We start from the raw sequence: 13935 nt of genomic DNA on the forward strand, positions 1-13935 counted from the left end.
AGCAAACGAATAGGGATGAGCTATTTTTCCAACTTAGCACCCATGTAGGGCTCGCCAGGCACTCCTTTTTGTCTTAAAGACAGACTGGCATGTCCAATAAAGGAAGCCGGAATTTTTAACTGGGGAGAGCTGATAGCTGGAGGCTCAATGATACCTTGGGAGGCTTTGCAGGAGAAACTTGGGCAAAGCTTATCTAGCTTTAAATATATACAGCTGACCAGTTGGGTTCAGGCATTGACAAGCAAGGGAGTCCCCCTGGGAAATTATAGTAATTTTGAAAGTTTACTGGTGACAAGGCCGGGGGGGGGGAAAGGAGGTTGCATGTTGGTATTGGGCGATCCTGGAGGAGATAGATGATGACACCAATCTCCTGGAGGTGTTATGGGGTAGTAATGTGGGTGAACAGTGCCAGCATCTGTGGCTGAACTCCTTTAGCCTACTGTATAAAATTGTGAAGCCAGCTTGGCTGAGGCGAAACCATCTGTATACTTTACATCGAGCATATCTATCTCCCCAAAAGCTAGCCAAATTCCAGCAAGGGAAAAATGTAACAAATGTGATCTTGCAGGAGCCTCAGATGTGTACATGTTTAAAGAGTGCCCAGCCATTAGTCGTTTTTGGGAAGAGGTGATGGATGCCCTATCCTCTATTTTAAACACCACTTTGAGCAGTACTCTCCCTTTGATTATCTTTGGGATTAATGAAAACATCTTAGGAAATGCCAGATCCTTCCTGTTTTTTGCAATTCTAATGGCAAGGAGACAGATCTGTAGATTTTGGGTGGATACAGCCCCACCAACATATACAGGATGGTTATCGTCCCTATATAAAGTTTCTAAAATAGACTTGGCCAGATCCTGCAGCAGGAAAAAAGTTGCTTTTTGGGAATATTTGATACAGTGGAAGTAGGTTTCCGTTTTTTTTTTCCCCCGGGTCCTATGATTATGCTAGCTTCCCTGCTCCATGGACCTATAGCAAGGGTCTTCTACGAATTTCTGGTCCAACAGGCTGAAATATGCCTAGATGGAGTTTTCTGAAGGTCACCCTCTCTGTGTGTGGTTTCTCCTTCTACCGCCAATTTGTTACTCGGCACTTGTGCAATTGTCCGCTGTACACTACCGGTTTTGGTGGGCAGGACAAGGTAGCACAAAATGGTGGTTGGCGGCTTCTTTTAGCGCACTTAAGGGTTCGGCAAATGAGGACAAAAAAAAATAAAAAATACATGAAATGAAAAAATAAATACATTTATAAAAAAAATCTTTTAAACTAGAAAGATCTTTACAAACAAATACATTAATCAATTCATATGTATTTATTGAATTTCTACCCTATAACACCACACCAATAACAGAACACTTCAACATTTCTAATTAATTTCCTCAAAAAATTAACATAATTAATAATCAATTTAAAAAATATTCTTAATAAAAAAATGAATAAACATTAATTGACTACACGCACTTTAACACTATGATATCCACAACACACACACAAATTAAACTCTAAAATAATAAAACACAATGAAAACGTATTAATAAAAAAAGTGATTACTATTAATAACTAATAATTAAGTAATTACAATTTATTTAATAACACCCTTTACCCTTTAAAAGTGAAAACAACAGACAAAAAAATAACAAATTACCCAAAATACATGTCAAATTATTAACATTTATTAACAACTATATATTAAGTAATTAAATTACTTCCCACCCTTTACTCCTATAAACATTTACTGATTAAAGAATTGAAAGTAATTAACATCTAATTATTAATTAATCAATTAAAAATAAATTACTCAACACTTATAAACACCAGAACGCACACCTAAACCTAATTACACAATTACTATAATTAATTACCAATTAATGAAAAATAAATTATTTTACACATTTTAACAATATAACATTTCAATTAAACAAATTTTATTAAATTAAAAATACTCAATAAATGTAAGATAATTAAATTACTTCCCACCCTATTCCCCTATAAACCCACAACCCACTATGGAACTAAAAACGCAAAGTTCAAATAGAAAAATGTAGTAACTATTAAAAATGTAACACATATTTTAAAAAAAACAATTCCTATACAAAAAATATACAACACATACATATAAAATATATACTAAAATACATAACATTAATAAACAAACAATATTTTTAATAACTATATTTTTGCAAACGATATTAAACACTTCGCAATTTTTCAAATCGATAATACTTACCCTAAGTCGATATTCTTGACCACTATATTCTTGCTGTTGATATTTCTTACCCACGATATTTGCAACTCGATATTTGTGCAATTCGATATTTTTGATTTGATATTCTGTCTCTGCACCGCAGAAGTGGATTTTAAAGGTGTACAGGAATCAAGGAAAGTTTGGGGTAGAAACAAAGTGAGAAAGATAGTGGGGCAATTAACAGTCTAGTGGTGTTGCTTTCCCATCTATGTTTCACCTTAAATACCAAAGATAATTATTAAATATTTTCTTATGTTTCCAGTCATGTGAATTGATGGGTTCAAAGCAGTCTGTCTGGGAAAAGATAGAGTAGATTGGTCCTTAAGGGAGTGTTAGGGCACCTTTCCACATTATGAGCCCCTAATACTGTATAGTCATGTACATACTATGAGGTCCCGCATAGTAAAAACCTCTTATACAGTATGAGCCCAAGTGTAGTATGCACCTTTTCCTTATTATGATCTGACATACAATATGAGATCTTTTGCATGGCTTAAGTTTTCATACTAGAATGTGTTGATTTTGGAAATGGTAGCAGCCAGCATTACTATTGCCAGTATAAACAGGAGAGTGGGAGATAGATTTGACATGTACCTCTATGTATGCACGAAGGGTCTGATGAAGCCCATCATTTGTTTTTTATGGGCCGTTGGCTCTGTTATTTATATTGATTATTAGTAGAGAAGTTCACCTAGGTCAAGGTCCTAAACATGTACACCAGTTCAATTATGGCAAATGACATCTTGGCATCCAATGAGAGAGCCATTTTTCAATGCGGTCACTTAAGGTCTGCAGTAGGTTCAGCTGAAAATCTGAAGATTTTTCCTTGACAATCTACCCAGGACAAAGCCCAACTGAAAGTGGTGAATGAGGACAGCGATCACTGATTTTAGCCTATTAGCCAACAACATTGGCACTTTTTTGTTACATTGGAATTGAGCAATAATAATTCTGGAAAAATAGAAATAACTTTGATGTGGCATCCACCTTAAATAAAATTACCCTGCAGGAGCCATTTGGTGAAACACATGCAGGCGTATGGCTTTTCAAGTAATATGGAAAGAAAGTATTTCTAATCATTTAAATAAAAGCATATTTATCATTGTTATCACTTTGAAATGAAAGTACATGTGCTTGAGTTTGAAAAATAAAAATTCAGCAAAAGGAATTCTGGATACTTGTAGGTGTATCAAACAGATATCAAGTACATTTAGTTCGAGCAAGTTTGCTACCAGCCAGCGGCACCCTGTCATTAAGGGCTCCTGGGCTCTGGGCTCCACCTCCTCCCTTTTTTAAAGCATGATGGGTTTGAGGGTAACAGACGCTCACCATGTCGGGGTCACGCAGCCAGGCATTTTTCCTGTACTAATGCACAAGCGCCTGACAAACTCAACCAAGCTTTTCCTGGAAGACGATTTAACAGCCCTAAACACATGACCTCACCAGCCCAGCAATGCTCAGTGAGGTCCTTTCCCGCATGACAAGGGGGAGCGTTGCTGTTAGAATCAAACCTGGGTGCTTACGCCTTGTAACCGAGTGGGGTGGGGTCAACGATTCTCACTTACCCCAACTCACTCATTGAAGAATTAGGGAAATTCATCCTCTCACTGGCTAACCGATGACAATGTCAGCCAATGAGAGGAGATGGTATGATCTTCCATCAGTCCCCTCTTTCCCTTAAGACTTCAGAAACCACTGACACCTTTTTTTCTTTTTGCTTAAATACTGTGGCCTGGTAAGTGTTTGTTGAATGCTGTTGCATGTGTATCTGTATGAATATATGTCTACTCGTGACTGCGTGCTGTGAATGAGTGTGTGCATGGGTATGTTCTTGGGAGTGAATGTGGATGAGTGTATGCGTGGACTTTTGCGAGTGGATGGGTGGAAGAGTCTGCGTTTCACTGCCCGCCCCATTACTCATTCCACGACTTTTAGCAGGTATTATTTCCATCTCCACTCTGATCTCATGACTCTCATTTGTGGATTAAGCGCCCACATTTGCACATTTTCAATTTATGCTCCCTGAAGTATGTTTTAAAAACCAGAGGGCAAATCATTTACAAGTGATCCGTTTTCCAGCATGGTAACAACACAGTTCTCCTAGATCATACATATCGAATTGACATTGGTCTTCGAATGTGAGGATAACAGCACAGAGATTAACAGGCAGGGGTGCCTGCATGTTATCTGGGTGCTAAGGGACTGGAGGTAATTCACTGTGGTCCTTTCTCGTGACTGTAGGGGGCGGTATTGGAATTGGGCTCCCTTATTATCATAAAAAGAATCTTAGACCATGGTGATGATCAACGACATTGTTCGATTTAATAATAAATGTGGGGGCATATTATCAAGAAACCACTGTAACATTATGGGCTTGATAATACGCCCTTGTGAACTCCCATAGAAGCTCATGTTCACACCAAAACATGGGCTTCTATGGGCATTCACAAGGGTGTATTATCAAGCCCATTATCGCCACTTTAGCGGCAGTTTTTTGCTGCTAAAGTGGCGATAATGTTACCACGGTTTCTTGATAATATGCCCGTGGTGTTTTAACCATGATGCCTTTAGGGATGCGTGAAGTAGTCTAGTGTCAGAGGCTGGGTACTTTTTTTAACCACCATTTTTTAGGACAAAAAGCACGCACCAATCCCTTTAATAATGCACCCTATGACACTTAGATAAAAAAGTAGATGTGACTAATTAGATGTGTTCTCTGAAGAGGAAATCCAATGACATGCATTAAAACCCTCTGTGAACCTGTACTCCAAGCGAAAATTCCGTTTGCGATATGTACTATAAATATTATCAGTATTATTAATTTATAGGACACATCTATGAGTGCGACTTTTCTTTCTAGAGCACTGTCTATGAACGGGATGACTTTTTATCATTTTTATCGGTTAAAGAAAAATAAAAACAAACATGTAAACTAATTTGTCAATTGGACAAGTGGGAAAAGTTGAGATTTAAGCCAAATGTAATTCCCACAGTTTGCTCATTTGACACTTTATCCTAGCCCCGCCTGTCTTAGCGTTTAAAAACACCTACAATGCTGTGTGTATTGTTTTCTTTTAAGAACTAAGTCACCGCACACTATTGCAAAAAAGTGGGAAGCTCCCATGCAGTTTATGAAGGTGTATGACAATAAAAACTTAGGGCATAATAAATAAAAGAGCCTGGACACCGTTAGCAGTCCAGATTACTGCTCTAACTCTTAAACATGCAATCAGGGCCTGTAATGGGCGTACGAAATCAGACATTTCCCCCAAATGCACATTTAATAAAGTGGGGCGGGAGTCAAGATTGGACTATATATTGGTCCAATTGTCCTCTTGGTCTAAAATTAAGGACTTCAGGGTGATAACTAGGGACGATAGCGACCACAATGAGCTAGAATTAGAACTCTCTTTGCCTGGCATAGACAACGAGAACCGGGCTGGTGCAGATGCGCCTGTTCCAGGGCTGACCTTAGCGAACAATAGACGCAGAGTGAGGTGGGACAAACTAGTCACCTACCCGGAAAAGGTTTCAAAGTTGTACAGTTGTGTTATTCCCACACTTGAAAAGGTTAGCGCTCTAGTGGCGCAACCCCTTGCCCACGACACGCACAAAAAACTTTGGTCCGCTCATGAGGACCTTACTAAGATCATGGCAGAGGTTCTTTTCTCCTCAGGAAAAACTGGGGGCACCAGGAGTCACCGTCCTTCGTGGTATAACGCTGCCTGCCGAAAGGCTAAATCAGATTTATAACTTTCCCTTAAGCAAAGTAATAATAGATCTGTAATACAGGCGAGGAGAAGGGATTACAAGCAGTTGACCCGCCATGCTAGGGTGGAATGGAAGCAGGAGAAGTGGGAGAATCTTACCACCACACTGGCAGATAAGGATTTCCATAAATTCTAGCAAATTGTAAACACGGGGTCTGAGGAGCCGCTTTCGGCCGCTGAACCTAACATCTCAGCGAAGGTCTGGGAGGAACATTTCCAAGCTCTTTATACGTGGGTCTATTTGGATCCAGACAGGCCCCCAGCTGTCTTAACGCCAACTAAGGGCCAACAGCTAGAGGGGGACCTTTTCACGGAGGAGGAGGTGCGGGCTACAATTTCCAGGCTGGCCTCCGGTAAAGCTCCAGGCCTGGATGGGCTCCCGGGTGATCTTTTTAAACACGAGCCAGATGTATGGGCTCCGTATCTGTTGGTGATCTTTAATGCCGTCCTGAGGGGCATGGAGGTGCCCTGTACTTGGCTGGGCGCAGAGATCGTCCTCATATTTAAGAAGGGTTCACCTCTGCTCCCAGCCAGCTACAGGCCCATCAGCCTCATCGATGTGTCACAAAAGCTATTCGGGAGACTGATACTTGATTGCCTCCAGGATTGGATTGAAGAGTTTTCTATCCTGAGCCCTTACCAGGCAGGATTTAGAAAGAAAACCTCAACAACGGACCAGATTTTCCATCTTAAATTGTTATTTTGGAAAACTGTAACAATCAAGGGCGGCAGCTTATATACGGTCTTTGTGGACCTGCGTGCCGCCTTCGATTTGGTGCCAAGAACAAAACTGTGGTCCGTGTTAGCGGAGTTGGGTATTCCATCTGATCTCTTGAACATATTGATGAGACTCCATCAAGAAAACTTTGCACAGGTCAGATGTGGCAGGAACGGATTGCTTTCAGCGAGATTCCCCGTTGACAGGGGGGTGAGACAGGGGTAATCGTCCACCTGACTGGGATCACTGACATAGACGCCCCAAGGCTTGACGGCAGCAGGGTGCCCGCAATTATGTTTGCGGGTGACACCCTGCTGCTGTCAAAATTCCCGATGGGGATACAATGTGTCTTGGATGGTTTTCTGGCATTTTGTGGTGAAAGTGGGCTGGAGATCAATGCCCTCAAGACTAAATTCATGATTTTCAGCCCCCTGGCCACAACTCGCCCCAACCCAACCATAGGCACAACAAGGCTCGAGAGGGTGCACACATTCGAGTAACTGGGGGTGACCATTGATTTAAATATGACCTGGGATACGCACCGAATAAAAGCCAATCTTAAATTGGTGCAGTTAACGGGTGGCATCTCCAGGATAATAAATAGATCGACCCTTAAACCTCTCGGTCCACTGCTCGAAATTTATAAAATGTAGGCGAGGGGGCAGTCACATATGACGGGGAATTGTGGGGGCACACATCCAGCCAGGACTTGATTGTTACCGAAAACAAGTTCATCAGACAGCTGACAGCCCTACCTCCAAGCACTCCTCTCCTCCCTCTCAGATTTGATTTGGGCCTTAGATCTATTGATGAGGAATTGGGCCTAAAACCACTAACATTCTGGCGACGACTCTGGAGCACTCCAGAGCTCCTGATTTATAGGAAGGAACTGAAAGATATCTTGAGCTACCAATTCTGGCGAATATTCCTTGGCTAAAACACATAGAAAATGAATGCGAAAGGCTGAGAAGTCCAGAATTATGGCTAGACCCTGAAAACGTTTGTAGCAAGGTCTCACGCAAATGCTTCACAAAGGAATATTACGATTCAAAATTAAATACCTTATTAGCGAATTCGCAGCTGGGGATTTTAACTAATACATTTATTCAATTCAAAGACTCTTATCATTTAGAGCAGGCCCTTGACGGAATTTGTCCTGTATTGACCAGGAAGTTATTCTTGCAGTGGAGGTATGGTACCCTCCCCCTTAGAGCATTCACAAGTATCTGGTGTCACTCTTCCTCCACTAAGCAATGCCCCACATGTTCATATTAGTTGGAAAATGAATTACATGTTTTATTCTTTTGCAATGCCTATCAAAAATCATTGGCTTGTCCCCCTTCTTAAAAACCTAGGCTTTAAGCATTGCATTCCAGCTTACAGAACACACAAGACGGATCTATCACCCCCTATTGTATTTGCGGTAGCTAAATTCCTAACAGCGATTTGGCACAAGCGCACTCGCCATATCCTGAACTCTGATACGTATTCGGTACAGGCACTTTAAAAATCATAGCATAGATCAGCACAAATCAGAAGGGATTGTAATTGGTTTTATCTATTATGACAAATGTAATTTTTAAACATAATTAGAAGTTTGATTTTTATTCTGCACAAGCTCTTTGTATTTGTACCATAGAGCGGCACCTAACGGAGAGTTCGCAACGGTTTTACTGAACATGACAACCGTAGTGATTTTTTATAATCTCTGTTTTATGAATATGTATTATTCCTGTCTGTTTTAACTTTTGGTGTATATGTTTTTATGGTCCAAGTGATCGAAATAAAGACAGAAATGAATGAATGAAAAGATTTTTAGTTAGGAACGAGTTACTTAGAGATTTTAGTAAGAAATAGCCACTATTGACAATGCTGGTAATGGCTATGGTTTGTATATTCCAAATTAATTTGGTAACAACGTTTTTATTACAATAATACTGAAGATTTTTTCTATGAATTGAGTCGTTTGAATAAAATATATTTGATAGACTACAGGACTTGCAAGCTACACAAAACATAACCAACCTAAGACACTGTTAGGCCTCGGACAACCAGGTCAGAACATGAGGCCAAGACAATGATATGAATGACAATAGACCCCAGGAAGTCAGAGCTTCAACATTTGTCTGAAAGATAAACTGATGTACAACTCAGCGCTGATCTCCATGAAAAACGCCAGCCAGTGATAGGTATAGCAGACCAGTGTTGCACCCCACCAACGAGGCACTTTGGGTACGGCCTCTCTTCCTTATGCCTCAGCATGACTCTCGACCCTTTGGTGACAGGTATATTTCAATCAATCATTCATGCTCTAGAATGCTAAATTAGATTACACTCAGGGAAGAAAACTACCTTTTAGAAAGGTTTGGAAGAGTTATTTAGCCATATAGATCTGTCTGTGCTTCTTTATTGTCCCTTCCATGCAGAAATCATAAAATCAGGAAAGTCTTTGCTACTGCTCTGGTGTCAGATGGGCAGAAATATGCGCTACTTTTAATCACTGTGCCATTTATCTATCAGCCCGAGGGTTGGTACTTGATAAAACAGAAGGCACTGCTGGGACACAACTCTGAACACAGTAGGGGATAAGACTAGACCATGTGCTCTTTGCATTCACCTGAAGAAAGGCAAATCGTGGCTCCATTAACTGTTTGAATAAAATCTGCAGATCCACTGCATGGTTTATGGAAAACGTTTTTCTAGCGGGTTACGTACATTTTGTTTAAATGAAAAATGGACATGTTAACCATGCGACCCTAGTATATGATTGCCGTTCCATTGCTTCCGCCCTATCAAACTGCGGATGCTTGGTGTAATCGGATGGGTTCGATTAATCAGAATGTGGAGAGATCGAGGAAGGCAGTGTGATGTGTGTGCATTTCAGTGTTAAATATCTAAAATCAATTGCTGATCCCTGTGCTATGGAACCATTAGGTGTTGCACCCACCTCAAAGCATTTGTAAATTGATGTTACCCAATTCATTAAATATTTGGTATTTGTTCCAAAGTTATTGATGAATGTGATTATTTTTCAGCTTTTAAGCTAAGTGAGCTCTAACAAGATAATGTCTACACTCTTTCAATGAAAGCTAATAGTGTGAATGAATAGAAGTATTCAGAATACACAGACGATATAATAATGCCTGCTGGTGAGTTAAAATAGAAAGCAATACAGTCCAGACCCCATCCATTTGGCCTACAGCTTAAAAGGGGAAGAGCTTTCTGTTCCTGCCTAGGGTTGCCTCACTTGGCTCGCAGACTGTTCGCGTGCAGTGTGATAGGGCGGAGAGAACTGCAAAAAGCCATAAGATGCCTGCGTATGCTAAAGACTTCTCATGCCTGTCTTGTGCATTCACACCTTGTTCACAAAATGTGCAGGCTCAGTAACTTTATGTGTGCTAATTGCTCCCCTGCAGGGTTACATAGTGATCGAGAAGGATGGTGACTGCTGTGGCTCCTGCGTCCAGGTGGCTTGTGTGGTGGAGATGGAGGATGGAACTCAGGAGGTTCACCAGGTATCTCCTTAGTCAGTTTGGGGCCCGTGTGTTGGTGGAGCGTTTCTTCAGGGGTGGGTGAGGGCTTTATAGAATGGGGGAGGTTAGGGATGTATCTTTTGAGTACCTAATAAGATTTCTATGCAAAAGACTGCAGTGCAAAATTCCTGTGTCTACAGACTGACTGCACTGCCCAGCAACACAGCATCTTTTTTTTACTCTACCCTTCCTGATGTGAAACAGAGAGAGCACATAGCACAACTAAAGAAACCTCCATGGGTCCTGATTTCTAGCTACATTGTGCAGGGGAAACTGAATTAGCAGTGCTAAAAAGACAATATCCTAAGAGTATTTCTACTGCTGCACCGTGCTATTCCAAGTTAAACAGGTTAAATTTTAGGAAGACTAAGTGCCCGATTACGACTTTGGTGGTGTGGGAGCGGACAACCATGCCAGTGCCGCGCTCCCACACCGCCAAATTCGAGGTCCTCATGGTCTGGCTGGCTGTTCTTTGGCTGTCCTGCAGCAGTTCCAAGGCTCGTAAGTAAGCATTTGAATTGCAGCCCAGAAGGAGCACCAAAGCAAAGAACTGGAGTGAATGCATACAGGGGGGTACAACATGTGCCCCCCACATATACCCCCATGCATAGGGGCAAAAGGGGGCACTACACTTTCCTGACCACCACACTTTTCATGGTGAAGGAAGTAACCTGCTTAGGGCCACCCAGGTCACTAATGACCACTTCTCATCTTTCCATACTAAATGAAGAGTCGGTCCGACAGTAGAGAATACAAACCTATACCTGTTTATTCATATACACTCAGGGCGGAGCCCCATCTGCCAAGTCGCTAGAAGTGCTGCAGAGGGAACTGAAATCGACAAGCATAAAGATATGTACGTTCCGTAATCGGGTGAAAACAGGCCCACAGTGGAATTTTCCAGGCAGGTGCAGTAAAGCAGTGAAATACAGAAAACAACTGTTCAGTGCTCCTGTCTTCCACAAAGTAAGTATCATGGTCCAAGGTTGTTCCATCTGGGGACCGTCACAAGGACAAGGGGGAGAGGGCCTCTATCTGGTAAGAAAGCTATGTGCTGACATGAACAGTGTGCTCATTACTGAAACAAAACCAAAGTGAAGAAACAAACTCAAAGAGGAGCATGTCTCGGAATTAAACTAGATCAGTTTTAAACAGCCTAAAATGGCGCCCAATTAGAAGATGGAACAGGAATGCTAATTTACATGGAACCTGCATAAGCGTGAACAATTTCTATTCTAACAATGGCAGCCTCACCACCATAAAAAGGATGGAGGTTTTGAAAGTCATAATATGCTTGGCTGTGCAGCAGCTTCAACGCAAGCATAATGCAGCTCCACCCTTCTGCACCACTGCTGAGGGGTCACGCATCCTCGGTGGTTGTGGCGGTCCAATGGCAGTCTGAATATGGAGGTCGAACCCCACCACAGACCACCAAACTCAGAATAGGGCCCTACATTTTGCTGAATAAAAACCTGCATACATTTCACTATTCCAACTGGTTTTATGTTCCCATTTGCCACCTGGTATTTGCTGGTGGATTAGTGTGGGTCAGGTGATAGGGAGAAGAGGGTGTTGTGAGGTGACTGCTGACACTACCTGCACCTGGGATCAGTTATCTCTGTCCCCTCTGTGGTGTTGAAATGGGTGAAAAGTGAGCAATCTCAGCTATGGCTCCCTGACTTTGGCCTGGGGCTGCGCTGCTGTGGGCCTGGAGCTGGGGTCAGAGGTTGTCTGTGAGCAGGCTCTTGGTAGCCAGAGGATGTATCTTACTACTTGTAGCTGACAGGTGCATGCCTCGGGCATGGACATTTGCTTTATCTTTTGAAGCTGCGGGGTGGGTAGGCAGGCGTTGGTTAGTGCAGGCTGATTTTGCTGTGTGCCCTGAGTCTCGTCCTCTGACCTGGGACATTCCCTGCTCTCGGGGGTGGTGGAGGGGCCAAAGGCATCAGGGTTGTGGTGGGAACTGGCAGCTACACAGGAGTTGCATTCTCCGCTTCCGCTTACATGTTTCGTGGCAGGTGGAGCTCTTTCAGCCTCTACCTAGACCTGTACTCATTTCTCTGTCGGGGGCGTGGTTGGGGCTATGGGGTACTTTTTAAACCAGGGCATTCTCTACAGTCCCAAGGCTATACTTGCTACTCTTCAGAGGACAGAGGGCTGTTGATGGATACAGTGTCAGGGGAGGCTCCAGGAATGCGGGGTGAGCATGGACAGCATCCCTCATGGATAGGACAGGTCTGGATCATACTCCTGCCCTAAGTTCTGCTCTCTGCAGATCTCAGCCACAAGTCCAGTCAAGGTTTACTATGTGTGGTAAAGTTGCACCCACTAATTCGAGGTGTTGGAACAGTGTCCATCTTGGAATGCACCGTAGTGTTATCCATTCCCAAAGGGTACCACTCTGGGTCAATCGTAATCAGGATCTCAAGGACAAATGTGGAATATGTTTAGGCCCTCAGAAACAAAGGTTGATGACCTCATAGAGAGTGAGTGAATCAATAAATGAGATTCATGCAAAAATGCTAGATTCCTCATTGAATACTTCAGTGTCATAAGCTCCCTAAACGGTGTACTACATAAGGTAGACATGCCACTGGTTGAAACTCGTTGGTCTTTGCCAAGGTTAAAAATCTGTTCGGCTACACATAGAGACAGATCAGCCGCCCACTCTAGAGTGACTGGTCTATGACCATGCCTGCCGGAAGTAAAGCACTGGGACTCATTAATGCAAATAATGGCAGCCTTTCCTAGAATGATTGATTTTTGTGCCCCAACAACTTATGAAGACCCGCATGAATGAGCTCTGACAACATATCTCCACTGTGGAGGCACATTCCAAGCTCTCACATATGGTAACTGATATTCTAAGGATATTGTCTGACATAGGTAAAACACCCTTGAGAGCCTTTCTCCTCAAAAGTTTCCTTCAATGGCAGTAGCTGCAACTTTGGTGGATCTCTGCCACCCTAGCAGAACACTCGTGATGTGTCAGATTTGTCACTGCTTCCTTGGCAAATTTGATAATTTCCTCAACTGCAGATGCAATTCTGAGAGGCAGACGCAATATGAGCTCTACGTCTTTTCAGATGTGCTGACCTTGTCAATCCAACCCTGGACAGACTGTAAACATCACATGCTTGAACCCTAGTCTATCAGGAGATTCAGGCTTTGCTAAAGCTGTCACACCACCGTGGTCAGAGTGGCAATGTGCTTACTTAACCTTGTAGATATAATTGCATATTCTTTTCTGGCCAGATTAGCTTCAGTGCCACTTGTATCCTGTCCAGGAGCTAGCCAAACATAAAGACTTTGTCCTAAAGCCAAGGAGTATGGTTGGTCATCAAGTGGACCAAGAGTGTACTAGTGGAGTGCCTCAACTGAGTATAAAAAACACTGATGATAAAAATGTACCTTATCATCTGATTATATTGTATCAAAGAGGGAGCATAATTGGATGAGAAATTGTTGCTTTATATTGTATAAACACCCTTTCCTGTATTTTTATTTTAGCCTGGATCAGTTTGGAATTACCCTGATTCAAATTGCACAACATACAGATGTGAGCAAACTGGAACAACATTTACATTGGGGGAAGAAAATACAATTTGCTCTCCCTTTGTGCCTGAAATATGCGAGCCGGTAAGTGTATTACACTTTGATCAGTCACTA

The 13935-nt window shown here is 42.2% G+C and overlaps 1 protein-coding gene across 1 annotated transcript in view; it reads left to right on the forward strand.

Annotated features, from left to right (window-relative positions):
- The window catches only part of LOC147733202 (mucin-2-like), a 1332790-nt gene that overhangs the window by 1230644 nt on the left and 88211 nt on the right, over positions 1–13935 (forward strand). The window contains exons 37-38 of the mRNA XM_086957736.1: positions 10150–10248; positions 13777–13905. Coding sequence (XP_086813862.1) covers positions 10150–10248; positions 13777–13905 — 228 coding nt within the window. The remainder of the gene's footprint in view (positions 1–10149; positions 10249–13776; positions 13906–13935) is intronic.

Source organism: Lissotriton vulgaris, chromosome 2_1, assembly GCF_964263255.1.
Source record: "Lissotriton vulgaris chromosome 2_1, aLisVul1.2, whole genome shotgun sequence".
NCBI lineage: Eukaryota > Metazoa > Chordata > Amphibia > Caudata > Salamandridae > Lissotriton > Lissotriton vulgaris.